General features: G+C 44.1%; 1 protein-coding gene across 1 annotated transcript in view; it reads right to left on the reverse strand.

Moving 5' to 3' along the window:
* Positions 1–2,042: 2,042 nt before the first annotated feature.
* Positions 2,043–22,022, reverse strand: part of CFAP52 (cilia and flagella associated protein 52) — a 60,373-nt gene continuing 40,393 nt past the window's right edge. The window contains exons 7-14 of the mRNA XM_030206316.1: positions 20,729–20,829; positions 14,945–15,115; positions 11,764–11,912; positions 10,551–10,696; positions 5,306–5,457; positions 4,094–4,196; positions 3,509–3,620; positions 2,043–3,129 (exon numbers count right to left, since the gene is read on the reverse strand). Coding sequence (XP_030062176.1) covers positions 2,954–3,129; positions 3,509–3,620; positions 4,094–4,196; positions 5,306–5,457; positions 10,551–10,696; positions 11,764–11,912; positions 14,945–15,115; positions 20,729–20,829 — 1,110 coding nt within the window. The 3' untranslated portion in view covers positions 2,043–2,953. The remainder of the gene's footprint in view (positions 3,130–3,508; positions 3,621–4,093; positions 4,197–5,305; positions 5,458–10,550; positions 10,697–11,763; positions 11,913–14,944; positions 15,116–20,728; positions 20,830–22,022) is intronic.

The raw sequence follows: 22,022 nt of genomic DNA on the forward strand, positions 1-22,022 counted from the left end.
ATTTTTCATATAATAAAAGTAATACATGCTTACCAAATAGTGTGTACTTTAATGTGATGTATGCGTGGGCATGTTCTTGGGCACAGTTTGGGTGGGGCACAGGTGGAGTTGCAAAGTACACACATTCTTTATAAAAATGTCCACAGCTTCAAGCTAACAGCAATGTCTTCTGGTTTAGTCCCTAGTATTTTATGAAGATACAAAGAGGATCATTTTTGAAAAGTAATTTAAGGCAAAATTTGGACATCCTGCTCATAACATAAAAAAAAAAAGTCTATTTCACAGCAATTTCAGGTAGGAAAAACGTCCAGATTTTCTGTTTAAAACTGACTGTGAGAAGGATGTTTTTCTGCTAAGAATGTCCAAAATGAAACATCCAACTTATGAACAGCAAAAAATCAGGAATAGAGAAGTCTATCTGCCATTATTTTGAGAAAAATGGCCACACAGATGCCCAGGAAGAGTAGAGGGGTAGCCTAGTGGTTAGTACAGTAGACTTTAAACCAATGGATCCTGGTTCAAATCTCACTTTAACTCTTTTTCTTTCTAATTGGGAGCCCTCCTGGAACAGAAAAATATCTACTGTACCTGACTGTATACCACTTCAATAGCACTTCAGACTTGTAGGTGGCTTATATAAATAGGTACAGTAGGTATTTTTCTGTTTCTGGAGAGCTCACAATTAAAAAAATTGAGTGAAACTGAGATTTGAAGCAGGGTCCTTTGGTTTAAGGACCACTGCATTAACCACTAGACTACTATTCACATTTGCTGATTGTTTTGCTCAGAATGCCTGTAATACCTAAGGCTGTCATACAGCCTGGTTTTCCTTTCCAGTTTCATTTTCAGGGGAGAGAATGGGGAACAGTAACCGCACTAGGGAATTACAAAGGGGCCATGTAGCTATATCAGAGCACATTTTGTTTATCCTGGACATGATTGAAACAGATCTAATGTAGGATGTCCTAAATCTAAGACTTGGATGATTCTTCTTGCTCGATTATCGCTGTTAAACATCCTGTTTGTGGGCCCTCCTACCCCATCCAAAACATGCCTCCTACTGTATATCATAAAGGCCATGAAAATGTGCAAACCATACATATTTCTAGTTTTATTATAAGCTGTTTTGCTCTCCTTGAGCTGAAAGCAGACTTAAGAGTTGCAAGAGAATTATAAATGTGCTTTTTTCTGGTAAATACCTTTCTAAGGCTGTAGAAATTTGTGGTTTGACATTTTGACCTGTGCTAACTTGTGATAAGTTGCTGGTCAGAAGCTAAGACCAGAGACTTCTATGACTAAGGACACCGGCTGTATCCAGATAAACAATCAGAGGGAGAAGGGGTGTGGGTACAACTGTAGGTTAAGCCAGAGAGTGGAGGGGGGTAGTAGGATGACATTAGGTCAACTCATATCAAATAAAAACTTATGCTTATATGCATGACAGGCCCTAACTGCCAATATAATAAGAGAATAAATGATAGAATTTGATTCATAACAGAAAATAGAATATTCTGGAAAGATGCATATTCATTAGGTATTAAGGGTAATTATAATTAAGATAATGACGAAAGGAAGAAAACAAGTATTTAACAGGAAACAGAACTGAGGGTGGCGAGTCTCAATGGGCCTACACTAGCAGGTGGGCATATTGACAGCTCCCAGGGAAAACTCTACTTTTGTTTGCTACATATTATACTGTATTGGGAGTTTTTTGTTACTATTTCAATATTTACTGATTGGCTTCTTTGACAATTTGAATAAACTTTTATTATGTCTAATACTTATTTAGTAGTAGCCAGAGTTTTTCTTGCCTGGAGTTCTGCCTGGGGGAGTAATGATTTACTCGAGGATCCAAACCCCCCCCCCCCCCCCAGGAGACCTTCAGAAGGTTACTTCTGTCCCAGAGGCAAGTCAGAAGTATATATTACCCGCTGCCAACACACCCTCTTGCTATTTAGATGAACTGCAGAGTTGTTTGGGGGTTTTTTCCCCTGCCTTTCCAAAATTGCTATTTGGACATTTTTGGCAGATAGACTCTTTGGGGCATTTTGAGACATCTATGTGTTTTTATAAAATAAGCTCATCCTCTTAACATAAATGATCTTTTATAAAATAATGCCCTACGTACATAATTAAACTAAATAAAAACAGGGTCTTTTCTTGACCCAACAGTTTCATCCTGCTCCTTTGGACTTCTAGCTCAACTATGCACTATGCATCTTTATTTGCAATTATCCATGGATTTCCCCCCAATGTTTTACATCCTCTCAATGGTCATTGCAGTGATGATCTTGGATGAGGGTCCATGCAGCAGAAATCCTTCTAGAACTCTGCAGTCATGGGCCCTAAATTCAGGCACCAGCTGTCACCCTAGACCAATGACCACAGCTCCCTCCACCCCACTACAGGTAAAGATAAAGGCAGTCCCCTGTTTGCAAGACTTATGGGGACTGCCACTTGCATGACAGTTTCTTGTCAGACTATTAGCAGCGTGGTTTGCCATTATCTTTACAACCCATTAGAGGGCTATGGACTCTGCCTTTACAGCATCCCTAGACCCAACTGATCAGGGGAGCAGAAAAGCTGACTTGGGGATTCCACTGTTGACCTGTGTGACAGTGTATAGCACTGCCTCTCAGTCACTTGGCCAGTCCAAGAGGTTCATGTTTATTTGTAGGACATAAATTATTAGCATGCACTCACATACAATATGGCCTCTAATAGAGCCAAGCAACCACAGTCAATACGCAAGGAGAGACTGATAAGAACACAAACGGTATTAAAATAAGTGGCTCAGCTGTGTACCACACATTTTGGAGAGCACTTTTCTTTCATTAAGTACATCTTTCATTTTTATAATCTTCTTTCTTCTATTTGTTCTTCTGTTACTTAAGGCTACACAGGTGCCCTTCTTAAATGCTATTCCCTTGCTCTTTTTGACTTTCATGCACCTTCAGTTCTCATGAGGATACTTCCAACGCAGAATAGCACCATCTGAGCTCACGCTGATCATACACTTGAGTGAAGGGCAGATCTTGATGTTGTTGATGTTGCCACTGTGACCTATCCCGACATGGGTCACCTCCCCCTCATTGTAATCCCACACCTTTACTAGTTTATCATCACCACCTGCAATGTAAGACAAAGATTCACAGCATTATCACAACCCACATGACTGGTGTAGTGTGGGAAGGAAGAAAATGTAGTGACAATGTTGTGATCCGTCCAAGTCTGTGCCCTTAAGAGCTGTGGAGATTGTCAGGTTGGTGTGATTGGAATTGTCACTGGTTCACGTGTCCCTGTGCCTTTAAGGGGATGGAACTGGATAGGACAAATTGCTCCTGCTTGTTCAAATCAGAGGTGCAAAACAAAGTGGGTGAGGGGTTGGGAGACAATGAGACAGTTTGGAACAAAATGTGCTTTGTGCAACTTATTATTCAACAGAAGGATCGAAGCCCTTCTTTTCAGTTGGCTTGGTGTAAATATTTATTCTTTTGATCTTATTTACCTGTAACATAATGAACCCCTTCTGGTGAGATATCCATTCCATTCAGGGCACCAGACAAGGATCCTTCTAGTTCTCGGATTGGAGAAGCATCATACACCTCCCAATATCCAACCTACAGGAGAAATAAAAAAAAAAGTGTTAAGGAGAGGCCTTTCAGTGGCACTAGGGAATGAGGTTATTATTAAAAATGAATGTACAGGAACAGTCTGTTAAAAACCTGAAGGAACATCTCAGTGCACTTATTAAACTGAAACACACAAACTTAGAAACAAATTATGAAACTGAGTCATCTTATCTTTACAGCAGAGGGATTCTAGGGAAGCTGTTTCAGGGTCTGCTCTGCCTGCTTAATTTTAAAGGCCAGAAAATGATCTTTTATCCTAGAATGATTCAGTTGCTATCGGTGCAGCCTAGTCCTTCTAAAGAAACAACTATGTGTAACATGCATTTTTAAAAAATGAGTGTAGTACATTCACTTCTCTCTTCTATTTTCTCTAGAACAGTACTATTCTTGAACAGCCAGGTTTGGACCTCTACAAATTATTATATTGAGTGGGTGTGGCCTTCTGAGGCTCATTCTTTTACCTTTCTATCTGTTCCACTTGTTATTATCTGGTACTCTTCAGGGTGGTAGCAGACACAGCGGAATAAGGTATTGGCCAAGATCATTTGATTCCTCACATAACGCCTGAAAATACCATAAGATGAAATGAATAAAACCATAAACCTGAGTTTTATCTTCTTTCTCCTGCTGTCTTAAGTAGCGCTAAACTGTGGGGATGTCGACTTTGCCTAGACAGGACTTGCTACATTGATGGTGAAGTCTGTAGTCAACATTGTTTTTCAACACTAGGTCCCTCTCCACACAAAGGTGTCCTTTTACAAAGCGGCAGTAGAAAGTGGCTTTAGCATGCCCTTACATGGGTTTTTCCTGCTTGCTAAGGCCATTTGTACCGCAGCAGTAAAATGGCTGATTTTCTGTTTTCGGTATTAAAGGCCATGTGCTAATGTCGCCACTAGCATACGACCATTAAAAGCAATTATCACGTGAGCATGGCATCCATTTTGTAGGTGATAAAGGCTCAAGTGGTAATCCTGCACTAATTAATCTGTTACCGTGCAGTAATATAGATCCTGTCCCAGATATGCCCCCTCAACCAAAAAAAATTTAAAAATATTCTTTAGTACGTGGGTAGCACACATTTGGGACTCACTGCAGGATGCCTGAGCATGTCACCTGGTAGGCCCTTTAAAGCTGCGGTAAGCTCATGCTAGTGCTTATCACAGCTATGTAAATAAGACCCCAAAATATGAACTATCATGCATTAATATATACCTGTGGTAAATGATGCACATTAATGTGTAGTGCAGGTTAGTAAATCTAGTCCATCGTTTAAAGGAAGTAGAGTGACTAACTGTCCTGCTTCATCAGGCAGAATAAAGCCTAGAGCTGATAATGCAAACTTGAGATTTGGATAAATACACCAGTGAAATTCATGGACACCAGTTCCAATTACACTGCTATTACTCATTCTATAATTCTCACATTGTAAGTTCCTTTGGGAAAGGACCTTAAGACCACATGATATGTTATATAGAGTACAGTACTGTAAATAATAACTTTGGCTAATAAGACAATGGCATAAATGCAAAATGATCCTGATTGCTCATTTCTCCACTTAACAAGTGATAGCTGTTATTATCCTTTCTGTCCAATTACTCTCTGCAATCGTCAGCACATCCTGCACACAGCTTGTGTCTAATAGCTGATGTCCTCTGTCGAAGACAGGTACTCACACCAGGTCCCATATGATGCATGCCCCATCAGCACCAGCAGTGACACACTCCCGGTTGTTCTTTTTGACTTTAATGCAAGACACAGTAGACTTGTGTTCTTTCATTGATGCCAGTAGACTGTGGCTTTTCTCGGCAGCTTCCCACACTCTGACCTGACGGTAGCAAAAGCACTTTTTAAAGAGGGTAACCCTGGGTCTCTCTCGCTCTCTTGTTTTTTGTTTTTGTTGACCCAGCGCTTTCCTCTTGCTCTTTTGTACTTTAGCTGGAACCAGAACTGGGATCCGGTGCAATGAACCTTCATTTGCAACTACCTCCAACTGACCCGAGAAGTATGTACAATATAGAAGACCAAATGAGGACATTTCATAAGTGATCGGACATCACTGCCACTGAACCAGCCACAGATCTTTCCAAAAAGATTTTCAGTAATGAGTACTGTGATTATTTATGAAAGAGTTGGACTGCCAACTTTTCATTAAGGAATTAGCAGAAGCTACTTCATCATTTTAGACACTCTGATCTGAAGCTCAGCAGCTAGCGCATTTGGATTACACGCACCATCTGGCTAATGCAGAATTAACGCGAGAGTACTTAATGCTTCATAAATAAGATGCAGTAAAATGCTCCCACATTAACTTTTTACAGATAATGTGCATTAATGCGATTAAATGCATGACCTGAATAAGAAATAACTGAAAAATGCCTTAAATACTGCCAAATTAGAAATGGGCTTAGCGTGTGGGGAAATTCCAAGTTAAAACATGTTAAGCCCAGATTTCAGCACTATTTATTTATTTATTTTAAAAAATGTGTATCCCGTACATCTACAGTCCTTAGCGGGGAACAATCCACATTCATAATAATGGGCACACATTTCACAAAGTTTATGGCTGGTATCAGTGCAGGCGCCTCCAGGTTGGGCTCACTGATACTGGATTATTTCTGTATTCTATAATGAAGCCTGGGCGTCTAGGTCCCGTTATAAAATACGCCTAAAGTGCAGCCTCAGGGCCCTTAAATCGAGGTTCCCAGTTACAGAATTACCCCTAAGTGCTTAGACCTGTAGAAAGAGGTCCCTGGCAACCCATGAAGGTCCCAACCCAGCTCATCTTTGACTTACCACTGGATGCTGTGATACTGCAGTGTCTTAAAAAGAAATACTGCAGTGTCTTAAAAAAAAAATACATTCCTTCTTTGCATTTCAACTAAAACTCAACACCGAAAAAACACACTGTCTCATCCTATCATCCCAACACAATGTGAACAAACCCACAAATACAAACACCCCAGATTACACCCTCCCTATCTCAGATAGCCTCAAAATCCTCGGCATTACAATAGACCGAAACCTTATACTAGAGAGCCAAATGAAAACTACAACAAAGAAAATGTTCCACTCAATGTGGAAACTCAAACGCGTGAAACCATTCTTCCTGAGAGAAATATTTTGTAACCTGATACAATCAATGGTATTAAGCCATTTAGACTACTGCAATGGAATCTATGTAGGATGCAAAGAACAAATCATAAAGAAACTAAAGACTGCTCAAAACATGGAACCAGGCTTATATCTGGAAAAACGTGTTTCGAAAGCGTCAAACCCCTCCGAGAAAAACTGCTCTGGCTCCCAATCAAAGAACGTATAACCTTCAAAATCTGCACCACGGTTCATAAAATTATCTACGGTAAGGCCCCGGGATACATGACAGATCTCATAGACCTACCAACCAGAAATACAATCGGATCATCAAGAACGTATTTAAATCTCCACTACCCGAACTGCAAAGGACTTAAATATAAATCAACTTATGCAACCAGCTTTTCCTACATAAGCACACAACTATAGAACGCACTACCAAAAGCCATGAAAACAATGTACGACCACCTATACTTTCGGAAATCACTAAAAACCAACCTGTTCAAAAAGGCATACCCTATGGACCCAACTTAAATGCCTGGATCCTGCTACACAACGAAATGAAAGCTCGCAATGGACATAACATAACTTTCCCTCTCTAAGATTCCAAATGTGACTGTAACACATAACACATATCCTATGATTCCCAAATGTGTCTGTAAAACATGAACATTATCCTACCACACATCACACTGTATTTGTTCTTTACTGGACTGGGCGAACGCCTTTACGGTACCATGTAAGCCACATTGAGCCTGCAAATAGGTGGGAAAATGTGGGATACAAATGTAACAAATAAAATAAATATTCTAAAGTTGTACTGCAATAGTGAAAAACAGGCTGCTGATGTGATGGCAAGCAATTGAAGAGCACTTTTCCAAAATTCACTCAGTCCATTTTTTTTGTCAGTTTTGAGCTATGCGATTAATTTTGTTCATCAAGGCAAGATTCATTTACTGTAACTTATTCCTGTGCCAAAACTCGTGGACTAGTGAGTTTTGGCACACGAACAAGCTACAGTAAATGAATTTTGCCTTGAAGAATAAAATTAAATCGCATAGCTCACAACTGACAAAAAAATGGCCTGCCCCTCCCCTCCCCCACTATTCAGCCGGCAGCGGACAGTGTTTTTTTGTCCGCTGCCAGCGTTAAAGGCGGAAATTCAACACTGGGCCCTGTTTGGGTTTTGGCACTGAATATCCAGTTTTTTAAAGCCGGCTAGCGCATGACTGGTTAAGTTAATAATCAGACTTAACCAGCAATGGATTAGTGGATAAAGACAGAACAGCTATTTATGCGGTCTTATTTATCCGCTAAAGCTGGCCGGTTACATCTGAATACTGGAACCTAACCGGACTCTTCCCCCGACACAGCCAGCTTGAAGTTCGAAGTTCAGCGCTAATCAGTAATTTTCAGCGGCACTAACCAGTTTAAGCGCCATTGGAAATGACCTGAAAACTGCGAACAAGCGACTTAACTGATCTGCGGCTGCTCCTTGCCAGTTAACTCGCTTTGAATATTGGCTGGAGTGAGTTTTGGAAAAGTGTTCTTCAATTTATATTAAAAACCAAGTTCTCCCTATTGCAATAACACACCGAAAAATAAAAACACACTTACACAGGAACTGGCCAGATTGCTTGATGACAAGCATTGTGATAGGGAAGACTTGCATTCATTTTCCCGGCTATACCTCTGCATCAAGGGATGACTGAGATATCAAAAATTCAAAGTCCACAGCCCCAGGAGAGTCTATCATCACATAATGGTAACACCTAGTGGCTGGATTGAGGAAGAACTGTCACTTGCACTGACTCAGCAGAGTAAGGAGGGAGATATAAATAGGGGGAAAGTGAGGGGTACTTGCAAATGAAGGCTTATGGTGCTGTAGCCCAATAGAGGAGAGAACTGCCAGGCAAAAAACAAAATCTACATCTATAGATATATAAATGACAGTTCCTTGCTGTGCCAGTTAGTTTGTGCCTTTTGTCAGCATATGTGTGGACTGAAAATAGTGTGTTACTTAGTTTACATTATTTAGGAACAGCACAACTGAATCACATGCAGTGAACACCATCTGCAGTCCACAAATACACCAACAAAGGACATATTACCGCCCACCTGAATTCCCAAACACTCTGCCTCCATCTCCACTGGAACTGCCAATGCACTCCACGGCAAGCTGATAACCAATCACCCCTGCCCTGCTGGAAATGAAATTCAAAATGACAACCATTGACAGCAGTGGATGTCATGTGGAATTTCAGCACCAGTACAGCAGGAGCAATTAGGCACTGTTAGGGTCTTTGAAGAAGGCAGCTTGATTTGGAGTATGGTGAGGGTTTGAGGGGGAGGAAAGGATGGCAGAAGCAATTTTCTCCAATATTTTTTCACAGGCTTTCTCACTAGTTATCTATTTCTATAAAGGGCTGATATTTTAAAACCACCACATTTCCAAAATTGCAGCGTCCTGTAAAAGAGGATGGCAGTGCTCACTTACAGTAATATCCTTAATAACTTTGCGACAATTCTTAAATAAACACTTTATACATATGTGATACAGCAGCACTGTGGTAAAAATAACAGTAGCAATGTAAGTCATTGCCTTCACCCACCTAGTGAGGGCAGCACAATCCTCCTCTGGAAGGCCTTGAAATCAATGTACTATTGGTTATCTTGCTTTAAGGATGAGACCCTACTCACTTACACAGATTCCATGCCAGTTTTACATTATCTAAGCAGTTGGTTCATGGTTTTGTATGGGCCCAGTAGCAAGCCTTTGGTATGCTGAAGTACATTTTCTTGCACTTTTAAAAATTTTCTCTTTGTCGACTGAAACTGTTGGGCCCAATATTCATTATTCGCCTCTGACTAAACTCGGAAATTCAATGCCGGACCATGTCCGGGCACCAGCATTGAATTTCAAGGTTTCTGGACACACCTAACATATAGCTGGTTAAGTACGATATTCAGCAGCTATGAGTTACTGCATAATGGACCTCTTTTACTAAACCGCACTAGCGATTCCCGCACAGCAAATGCGATGCGGCCCATTCAAATGAGCTGTGGCACATTTGCCATGTCAGGAATTGCTAGCGCAGTTTAGTAACAGAGACCAAAAGATAGGACTGACATTTATGCATTTACCATTTACCTAAATGGTAAATGGTAACCTGACTCCACCCCCAGAACACCCCCCAAATAAGTGCCACTACAAATTAATGGTTAGATCCAAACAGACAATTTAACCAGCCAGAAGCTGTTTCTGGCCGGTTTAATCGCTTTGAATATCGATCCCATTATTTTTCTTCAATTCTTATTATATTTTTATGAAAGAACTGTTTTTTTTGATTGATCAAAGCAGTGTGATTTTGACTCAGATCAGTAAAAAACATAACAAAACAAAAAAAAAAACTCCTTCTCCATAACAGACAGAGTTCATTTGGCAAAATGCATTCTAGAATTTATGGTTGAAGTGGAACGACCTGCCTGGTTGATACTTGGCGCTAACCAGATAGTTTCTGCACCATCACTGCGCATCTGTGGCAAGAAAAATCACTAATGTTTCTTAGTTCTACCACAGAAGTCAGAGTGCTTAAAAGCTGGTCAGCAAATAAAAATTAACACACAAGCACTTTTAACAAGACAGTCCTGTTTACAGTAGTGAATTATTGTTGTTTTGTAATCTCACTTGCCGAAACTACCCCATGTTCCACATTCTGTATGCCATTGCATGCCGCTTTAGGTTTTATTTATTACTGTAGATACCCACTTGTGCCATTTGAATTATGAAACATGGCATTTAGTTCTAGAAATAAGAGCTATACACACCTGCCCTTCACCCCCTCCACTGATGATCCGTTGGCAGTCACTGGTAACAGCAATGGCAGTCACTCCTATGCTATGGGCATTTTCGATCACGTACATCAAGCGACCAGTCTCTGGTGTAAATGCTCGAATCTTTCCATCATTCCAGGCTGGTGAAATTCACAAATAATCAGTTTATAACTACAAAAAAACGGTCCAGTTTACATATTAGTGCAATTAGTTTCCTTAATTATCTCACATTTGACTACTAAGTACTTGTGTTACTGGTAGACATGGATTAGCAACACATTTGCCAAATTCCTTATTTCAGGAAATTTTGGTTAGCTGATGGTTGACTGTAGTCCCAGAGATGCAACATGTAATTATTGCTTTAATGGGGCAGAGGAGCAGCCTAATGATTAGAGCAGCAGAATGGGAATTCTGAGGGTCCAGGTCCAGGTCCAAATCCCCCAGCAGCTCCCTGCAGCCTTGGGCATTGCATCCAATCATCCATTGTCTTGAGATGGCTGGGGACAGCACCGGCAACCCAGCCTGCAATGGAAACTGTCACACTTGTGACAGCCTGCATAAGCTATTCACAGCTTGGTGCTTCTGTGCGGGAGGACCTACCCTACCATTGCCTTAATGAAAAAAACAATACAAGCAAACACCCAGAAAGCAGCCAAGGAAGGAGAAGGAGGAAACAACTTCTATGCATCAGTACATATGCTGGCAGTGCTGTAAGTGTCTTCAGATCAGTCAAGAATTTTGGGCTTTCTCTGAACTGCTGGCTAAGATTGTCATGCAAAAAACAGAGTGGGAAGTGGACCAATGACTGTTGAAGAAAGAGGCAACTTGTCGTTTCACTAGACTTGAGCGTCACGATCTTTGAGGTCCTTTTTGAGACCAAAAAGCATTGGATATTTCTGTGTTAGACTTCTTTGTGCATTACGCAAGACTGACAACCTTTTAAACAACATTTTTTACACCATCAAAGACTCCTGAGGCAGGCCTGTGGCCGAAACACAGTACTGTGTCGAGTCAACAATAAAGTTTACTCCTTGAATATCATCTCAGTCTCTACGTCCTGAAGTCATTGGTCCACTTCCCACTTTGTTTTTTGCATCATTACCCCGTGGGATTTAGCGTTCATCCACTCATTGGAGACTCTACCCCATTTGGCTAAGATTGTCATGCCATTCATTATCTGTTCCAACAGCTCGCTTGTCTCTGTTACCTGAAATGATGCTCCTGCCATCTTTCATAAATGCAATGGCATGGCACGTCATGTTGGGGATCGTGATGCGAAGCAGCTCCTTGTTACTTTCATTGTGCCACACTCTGATGTCACTCTTAGAGCAGGTAGCAAAGAGTTCAGAGGTACCACTGAGATGGGAAAAACAACAAAAAAAAAACACAGCTGAAAAGGTGATTCGGTAACTATTATATGGTTTATTATTTTTAATATACCGCTCTTTATGGGCAACAGCAGAGCGGTGTACAATAAACAATTAAAAACAGGAAAAATGAAAGGAACTATCAAGAGTAAACTGGGACACGGTAGTTTACTACAGATGAAAGGAACTATAACAGAGTGGTGGAGCAGCCTAGTGGTTACAGCACTAGGAAACCTGGTTCAAACCTCACTGGTGCTCCTTGTGATCTCAGGCAAGTCACTAAGGGGTCCTTTTACTAAACTGGCTGTTTTTGCTGTGTGCCAGGGCCCCTTTTATCGCAGCGGGTGAAAATAGCCACAAATGAAATGGCTGTGCGGTAAGTTCACACTTGCCGCATGGCCATTTCGGGGGAAGCACTTACCGCTGCCCACTGAGGTGGTGGTAAGGGCTCCCACTCTAACCTGGTGGTTACCTCCTGTGGAAATATTTTTTTCAATATTTCCGCGAGCGCTGGAAATGGCATGTGCTGGGGGTGGAACTACCGCTGGCACCCGCATTGGGCCAGTGGTAGTTCCAGGTTGCCATGCAAAAGGGCCCCTTAACCCTCTGTTGCCTTAGGTACATGCTAAGAGGCCCTTTTACTAAAACTTAGCATGCACTAACAGAATTAGTGCGCATTAAATGGTAAGAAGCCCATTTTTTACCTAAGGGCTTCTTAGAATTTAGCATATGCTAAACTTTAGTAAAAGGGCAGTACCTAATGTACCTAAATGTAACTCAGCTTGAGTTACTACTGAAAAGGTGTGAGCTGAATCCAAATAAAAAGTAACTAGCAGGAATTTTGCTGCATGTGTGTGCTGCATTTACTCAGCATGTACATGGTTGTGTATCCTATGTCTGTTAGCTCTGCAGAACCCTTTAACCTCCAAAGTATTAATCTGATTTGTTGAACCTGCAAATCAAAAAATAGCAGTGAGGCAGAAAAACTAAAAATTAGATATCTGAGGGAAACAGTAGCTGCCGCGGCCTTAAAAAAACATCCAGATATTCAGTATCAGTATCTTGTTAGTGGCTGGCACCAGGGCCGCCAAGAGACTCGGCCGGGCCCGAGGCAAGGCTGCCCCGCCTCCGCCGCCCCCCCCCCCCCCCGCCTCTGCAGTCCGCAGTCTCACCTGTCTGCCTCCATGGCACCAGGCCCCCTGCATTCAAGGCGGCAATCGCAGATCGCCTCTTCTGGCCTTCCCTCCCTGTGTCCCACCCTCGTCTGATGTAACTTCCGGTTTCCACGAGGGCGGGACACAGGGAGGGAAGGCCGGAAGGGAGGCGATCTGTCACTGCCGCTTTGAATGCAGGGGGCCCGGAGCCGAGGAGGCAGGCAGGTGAGACCGGGAACTGCAGCACCGGTGGCCTGACCCCGGCGCCGGGCCCCCTTGGAGGCCCGGGCCTGGGGAATTTTGTCCCCCCTGCCCCCCCCCTCTCGGCAGCCCTGGCTGGCACTAAATATCCAGCTTTAGCAGTGATTGGTGCTGCTACTGATTAGCAGAGATATTTAGGCCACTAAGCAGACACCTAACCAGAAAAAGTAAAGACAGCCTTTTTTCTGTCCTTTATCCAGATAATTGTGGCCATTATACAGGTAAACAGTTTTGAATATTGGAAACAACATTTTTGTATGATTTCTACACAAATTTAAGTATGTACTGTGCAAGCACAATAAGTGGAAAAAGAACTAAAAAAGAAAAGAAAAAGAAGCTGTTGTTTTTATTAGGAATCTGCTGCAAGGCATTTATCCCAAGAGAAAAACGATGCTAATGTAACGCAAAACTTCTAAACTAAAAGTAGATGTACTAAGCATTTTCTCATAAACACAGAATAGAGAAAATTCTTTACTGTATCCGTTCCTACGTGATTTGAGGGTCCTTTTACTAAGGTGTGCTGAAAAATGGCCTGTGATAGTGTGGGCGCATGCTTTGGGTGTGTGCAGATCCATTTTTCAGCGCGCCTGCAAAAAATTGCCTTTTTAAAATTTTTACCAAAAATGGACGTGCGGCAAAATCAAAACTGGGTGGTAATGACCTATGCGTGTCAAATGCCACTTGGCGCGGATAGCGGACGCGCACCAGAAAATAACAATTATTTTTCAGACACACATATCGAACGCGTGCCAAAAATGAAATTACTGCAAGAGCCACACGGTGGCCGGGCAGTAACTCCATTTTGGCGTGTGTTGGGCGGGTGTAGATGCTTATGCGACTTAGTAAAAGGGTCCCTTCGGGAGGTCCTTTACTAAACTGTGGTAGCGTTTTTAGCTCGTGGTAGAAATCAGCTGGTGGTAAACAGGGCCACCGAGAGACTGGGCTGCGCCCAGGGGCCCCCCCGAGGTCACCATCTCTCCCCCCTCCACCCCCCGAGGTCGCCGCTGCCGCTACCCCCTCTACCCGCCCCCCTCCATCCGCCACCGGGCCGGGCCCCCTGCATTGAAATCAAAGCGCCTCTCACCTCCATGTGAAAGCGCTGCAGGCAGCAGTAGATCGCCTCCCTTCGGCCCTCCTTCCCTTGTGTTCCGCCCTTGCGGAAGTTACATCAGACGAGGGAGGGATGGAGGCCCGAAGGGAGGCGATCTGCTGCCTTGCTGCCTGCAGCGCTTTCACACGGAGGTTAGAGGCGCTGTGATTTCAATGCAAGGGGCCCGGCCCGGTGGCAGATGGTCGACGACAGAGGGCGGGTGGGACTGCGGTTGCCAGGCCCCCCCCTGGAGGCCTGGGCCTGGGGAATTTTGTCCCCCCTGCCCTCCCTCTTGGCGGCTATGGTGGTAAACACCGAGATGCACCGCCAACTGATTTCTGCCGCGAGCTAGAAACGCTACCGTGGCTTAGTAAAAGACCTACATAATTAGCTGAAAAATTAATTACACTTTGTAATAGAAGAAAAGACTAATCAGGGTTACAATATGACTGGTGGGACTATATCTGAAAAAGTGTCTTTCATAAGCGCACAGAAAAAAATGTCTTTCATACTTACAAAGGGAAAACAATGTCATTGATGGCTTCATTGTGACAGGTGGCAATAACTTCTTGTTTAAACTCAGAGTAGTTGAAACGGTGAATCTGTGATAGTCCCGTCCCTACATAGAACTGATGGCCTTGCCCACGGAGCGCGATGGAATTTACTGTCCCCTGTAAATGAACTGTCCTAACGAGAGAAAACCAGCTTCCATTACTGGCCAAACAACTTTGGATTTACTCCCCGTGGCATTTCTTATTTATTATCATCATGATTTGTATAGCGCATTCAGACATTTGCGGCACTTTACAGACACATTAGAAACAGCCCCTGCTCACTGGAGCATACAATGTAGTCAAGACAAACAGGAGACCCGGTGAAAAACAATTAAGTATACCGTGTGCTGCAGTGGAGGATTTTGAGTGACACAGAGGGGTATTTTTGATATGACGTCTAAGTCTGACTTTGGACGTTTTGCAAAAAATGTCCAAAATCTGAATAGGAAAGAAAGTCATTTTCAAAAAAGAAAAACATCTATATTTTGTTTTAGAAAATACAAGGTTTTGTGATTTGGACATTTTGTTTTTTGGTCTATTTTCAAACAAAAAACGTCCAAGTGCAAAATGCACAAAATCAAGCCATTAGGATGTAGGAGGAGCCAGCATTTTTACTAGACTGGTCCCCCAGACATCCCAGCACAGCAATAGGGTACCCTAGGGGGCACTGCAGTGGACTTCATAAAATGCACCCAGGTACTCATCTCACCATTTCTTCCTTATCTTGTATACTAAGTCCCCCAAAACCCACTACCCCCAACTTTACACCACTGCCATAGCCCTTACGGGTGAAGGGGGTACCTATATGTGGGTATAGTGTGTTTCTGGTGAGTTTTGTAGGGCTCACAATTTCCTCCACAAGTGTAACTAGTAGGGAGAGGTATGGGCCTGGGTCCACCTGTATGCAGTGCACCGCACCCCCACCACTGGTCAATTCCAGGGACCTGCATGCTGTTTTAATGGACCTGAGTATAACATCTGAGGTTGGTATACAGGCTGGCAAGTAATGTTTTTAATCACATTTTTGGGGAGTGGGAGGGAGTTAGTGACCACTGGGGGAGAAAGGGGAAGTCACGCCTGATTCACGCCAGTAGTCATCTGGTCATTTAGGGCACCCTTTTGTGCCTTATCTAATATAATAAAACGCACCGTGAACGTTCTGAAGACAACGTTCTGTGAAGCCGGAAGTTTGAAGCCGGAAGCTTCAAGCTGAAGCCTTGAAGCCTTGAAGCCATCTGACGTCACTCCCAGTGAAGCCTTCAAGCCAGCCAGCCGTCTCTGCCCCGCCCTCGCCTCAAACCAAACAAATCGGGAAGCGAAACGTCAGGGAAGGAGGCGGCGCTCCCGACGTAAAGCTAGACGTCGGGAGCGCCGCCTCCTTCCCTGACGCTTCGCTGCACGAACCGCCACGGAGGTAAAGTTAAAACGAAGAAGAAAAAAAAAAAAAGGAAGCATGGATGCGAACGGGGGGGGGGATGCATGGATGCGAAGGGGGGGCATGGATGCGAGGCATGGATGCGAAGTGGGGGGGGGGGGAGAAGAGGGCGGGCCAGGCTGGGACATGGGAGAGAGAGTAGCATGGATGCGAGGGGGGGGTCATGGAAGGGCAAGAGGGGACTTGCTGGAAAAGGATGAATGGAGGCGGCAGGGGACAGAGGAGCATGGATGGGTATGGATTAGGAGGGCAGGGCACAGGGAGAGAGGGGAATTACTAGAAATGGATGAATGGAGGGGGCAGGGGAAAGAGGGGCATGGATTGGGAGGGCAGGACTCAGGGAGAGAGGGAAATTGCTGGATAGGGAAAAATGGAGGGGCCAGGTGACAGATGAGCATGGATGGGCATGGATTGGAAGGGGCAGGACACAGGGAGAGGGGAATTGCTGGATAGGGATGAATGGATGGGACAGATGGGCATGGATGGATATGGATTGCACAGCAGGCCTCAGGCATAGAGGGGAAATGCAGGATAGGGAAAAATGGAGGGGCCAGGTGACAGAGGAGCATGGATGGGCATGGATTGGAAGGGCAGGACTCAGGGAGAGGGGAATTGCTGGATAGGGATGAATGGAGGGGACAGATGGGCATGGATGGATATGGATTGCACAGCAGGCCTCAGGCAGAGAGGGGAAATGCTGGATAGGAAAAAATGGAGGGGCCAGGTGACAGATGAGCATGGATGGGCATGGATTGGAAGGGCAGGACTCAGGGAGAGGGGAATTGCTGGATAGGGATGAATGGAGGGGACAGATGGGCATGGATGGATATGGATTGCAGAGCAGGCCTCAGGCAGAGAGGGGAAATGCTGGATAGGGAAAAATGGAGGGGCCAAGTGACAGAGGAGCATGGATGGGCATGGATTGGAAGGGCAGGACTCAGGGAGAGGGGAATTGCTGCATAGGGATGAATGGAGGGCACAGATGGGCATGGATGGATATGGATTGCAGGGCAGGCCTCAGGCAGAGAGGGGAAATGCTGGATAGGGATGAATGGAGGGGGCAGGTGACAGACAAACATGGATGGCCATGGATTGGGAGGGCACGACTCAGGGACAGAGGGGAATTGCTGGAAAAGGATGAATGGAGGGGGCAGGGGACAGATGGCCATGGATTGGGAGGGCACGGCTCACACACACACTCGCTTGGTGTCATACACTCACTCTCACAGAGAATCTGTGTCTCACACACACACTCTCTCTCTTGCCCACACACACACTCTCTCACACTGTGTCTCACATACAGACTTGCACACACTCTCATTCTCACACACACTCTCTCACAAACACACTCACACCCAGACTCACTCTCTCTCACACACTCACACTTTCACTCTGACTCTCAAACAGTCACTCTCACATACACTCTCCCAAACATACACACTCCAAGGAAAACCTTGCTAGCGCCCGTTTCATTTGTGTCAGAAACGGGCCTTTTTTACTAGTTTGTTATAAAAACAGGTCTAGCTCAAAACATCTTAGTGTTAGTCTTGGATGGTTTTATTCTGTTCCATTATGGCTGAAAAATGTCCAAGTGTTAGGAATTCCCAAGTCAGACCTTTAACACTCCCCTGAAACGCCCCCTTGTGATTTGAACGCACTTCTGATGGACCTGATAGAAAAACATCTAAAAATTGATTTTGAAACTACCAATTTGAAACGTCCAAATGCAAACTTATGCCACTTTTTGGAGGTTTTCCTCTTTTGAAAATGAGCCCAATAGTAACATAGTAAATGACGGCAGATAAAGACTTGTATGGTCCATCTAGTTTGCCCAACAAGATAAACTCATTTTACATGGTATGTGATACTTTATATGTATAACATACAGAGGGGCATAATCGAACGGGGCGCCCAAGTTTTCATGAGGACGGACTCACAGGATGTCCCGGCGAATGGGAAGGGAAACCCGTATTATCGAAACAAGATGGGCATCCATCTTTCATTTCGATAATACGGTTGGGGATGCCCAAATCTCAACATTAGGTCGACCTTAGAGATGGTCGTCCTTAGAGATGGTCGTCCCCGGTTTTCGGCCATAATGGAAACCGAGGATACCCATCTCAGAAATGACCAAATCCAAGCCCTTTGGTCATGGGAGGAGCCAGAATTCGTAGTGCACTGGTCCCCTTGACATGCCAAGACACCAACCAGGCACCCTAGGGGGCACTGCAGTGGACTTCAGAAATTGCTCCCAGGTGCATAGCTCCCTTACCTTGGGTGCTGAGCCCCCAAAAACCCACTCCCCACAACTGTACAACACTACCATAGCCCTAAGGGGTGAAGGGGGACACCTACATGTGGGTACAGTGAATTTCTGGTGGGTTTTGAAGGGCTCACATTTACCACCAGAAGTGTAACAGGTAGGGGGGGATGGGCCTGGGTCCGCCTGTCTGAAGCGCACTGCACCCACTAAAAGTGCTCCAGGGACCTGCATACTGCTGTCAGGGAGCTGGGTATGACATTTGAGGCTGGCATAGAGGCTGGCACAAAATATTTAAAAAGTTTTTTTTAGGGTGGGAGGGGGTTAGTGACCAATGGGGGAGTAAGGGAAGGTCATCTCCGATTCCCTCTGGTGGTCATCTGGTCAGTTCGGGCACCTTTTTGAGGCTTGATCGCAAGAAAAAATGGACCAAGTTTAGTCGGCCAAGTGCTCGTCAGGGACATCCTTCTTTTTCCATTATTGGTTGAGGACGCCCATGTGTTAAGCACGCCCCATTCCCGCCTTCACTATGCTTCCGACATGCCCCCGGGAACTTTGGTCGTCCCCGCGACGGAAAGCAGTTGAGGACGCCCAAAATCGGCTTTCCATTATGCCAATTTGGGCGACCCTGGGAGAAGGACGCCCATCTCCCAATTTGTGTTGAAAGATGGGCGCCCTTCTCTTTCGAAAATAAGCCTGACCATGTAAAATGAGTTTCAGACCATGTAAAATGACCAACATCAAATGTAAGGTTGGGGCTGTACATATTTAAACTGAACTCTTGTTATGAATGCGGCTATTGGTATTTATCTTACTTTCCTTCCTTCCTTCTCTTCTCTCTTTCCCCTCATTGGGGAAAAGATCTTAATTTTAGATTAGCCTTCTTTTTATTAGTCCCACCCCAGGGCATTCTGGTACAAGTAGTTCCCTGCCACAAGTCATATTTTCCATGGCTCTAGAGGCTCCCTTTATCTGAATGACTATATTTGCATTAGTCATTTGAATCCACTGTAAAAAAAAAAAAAATTCACATCTGGTTTGACGTTCAAGGTGTGATAGTTCAGTAGCAGGCAATGTTGACAGTTACAGCACATCGATACATGCTCCTAGACTAGAGTAGCTTATATCAAAGAGCCATGCTTATAAATTACCATCATTTTGTGGCTATTTGAATTCAGGTATAGTGTTTACAAATAAGAATCATAAAACATAGTAACATAGTAGATGACGGCAGAAAAAGACCTGCACGGTCCATCCAGTCTGCCCAACAAGATAAACTCATGTGTGCTACTTTTTGTGTATACTTTACCTTGATTTGTACCTGTCCTTTTCAGGGCACAAACCGTATAAGTCTGCCCATCACTATCCCTGCCTCCCAACCATCAGCCCCGCGTCCCACCACCAGTTCTGGCACAGACCGTATAAGTCTGCCCAGCATTATCCCCGCCTCCCAACCACCAGTCCCGCCTCCCACCACTGGCTCTGGCACAGACCGTATAAGTCTACACAGCACTATCCCCACCTCCCAACCACCAGTCCCGCCTCCCACCACCGGCTCTGGCATAGACCGTATAAGTCTGCCCAGCATGCATTTTAGAATCGTGAACATCACTGAACTTGGATGGCAGTGGCAGACCAACACAAGGGATCAATATTAAAAAATTTTGGAGTTACCTAGACAGATTGTTGGTTTTAAAATTTTGAACCTACAGCCTGATGTGTGGCCAAAAGTTAACCATTTAAAATAGGAAGGAGCTGAAGACTTTCTGAGGGCGGGGCTCAAAGTTAACTAGACACCAGTGATATTCAGGCACTATCCGGTTATCTTAATGTAGTCTTTCAGCTGCAGATATCTCCATAAAGCTACCTGGATATCTTTAACCTGTGATATTTAGTAAATCTGAAATAACTTCTTATCCTATGAATAATTTTATACCTTACAGTTCAACTGAGTATCAGCCCTGCAGTTTGTCCTTGTTAACTGATTACCAGTGGTTGTAATACCTCAATATACAATCATGGTTACATTCTTTATTTAGCTGACTACTTACTTGACTGCTTTAAAGGCTGTTCCTTTGCAGAGAGAGACCTTCCCATCGCCAGAACCAACAAGAAAATCTCCTGTCTTCAGTACTGCTAAAGCGGTGATTCCCTGAGAGACATGTCAGGGATACACTTCATTTATATTGTGCAATATACAAAGCATGGTTTCTTCATTTCCAGGCCTTCAGCCTATTTTCCAAAGGGAAAGAAGGCTTATGGGATCATTACTGTCTGCATGTGGCACATTCATGTCATGTGTGTCCCTAACAGTTTTTGTATTCCAAATTCTACAGAAATGTCAGGGGGACATGAAGACTAACTGGGGATTCATGCCTATACACAGACTGCAAACACATATGCATATCTAGGAAAGAAGGTTCCTAATTTCTCTTCACTCTGTTTCTTTTAATTATATTTACCCTCTTTCTGCTTTCCTTTATACAGTGGGGGAAATAAGTATTTGATCCCTTGCTGATTTTGTAAGTTTGCCCACTGACAAAGACATGAGCAGCCCATAATTGAAGGGTAGGTTATTGGTAACAGTGAGAGATAGCACATCACAAATTAAATCCGGAAAATCACATTGTGGAAAGTATATGAATTTATTTGCATTCTGCAGAGGGAAATAAGTATTTGATCCCTCTGGCAAACAAGACCTAATACTTGGTGGCAAAACCCTTGTTGGCAAGCACAGCGGTCAGACGTCTTCTGTAGTTGATGATGAGGTTTGCACACATGTCAGGAGGAATTTTGGTCCACTCCTCTTTGCAGATCATCTCTAAATCATTAAGAGTTCTGGGCTGTCGCTTGGCAACTCGCAGCTTCAGCTCCCTCCATAAGTTTTCAATGGGATTAAGGTCTGGTGACTGGCTAGGCCACTCCATGACCCTAATGTGCTTCTTCCTGAGCCACTCCTTTGTTGCCTTGGCTGTATGTTTTGGGTCATTGTCGTGCTGGAAGACCCAGCCACGACCCATTTTTAAGGCCCTGGCGGAGGGAAGGAGGTTGTCACTCAGAATTGTACGGTACATGGCCCCATCCATTCTCCCATTGATGCGGTGAAGTAGTCCTGTGCCCTTAGCAGAGAAACACCCCCAAAACATAACATTTCCACCTCCATGCTTGACAGTGGGGACGGTGTTCTTTGGGTCATAGGCAGCATTTCTCTTCCTCCAAACACGGCGAGTTGAGTTCATGCCAAAGAGCTCAATTTTTGTCTCATCTGACCACAGCACCTTCTCCCAATCACTCTCGGCATCATCCAGGTGTTCACTGGCAAACTTCAGACGGGCCGTCACATGT

This window comes from Microcaecilia unicolor, chromosome 6 (assembly GCF_901765095.1).
Source record: "Microcaecilia unicolor chromosome 6, aMicUni1.1, whole genome shotgun sequence".
NCBI lineage: Eukaryota > Metazoa > Chordata > Amphibia > Gymnophiona > Siphonopidae > Microcaecilia > Microcaecilia unicolor.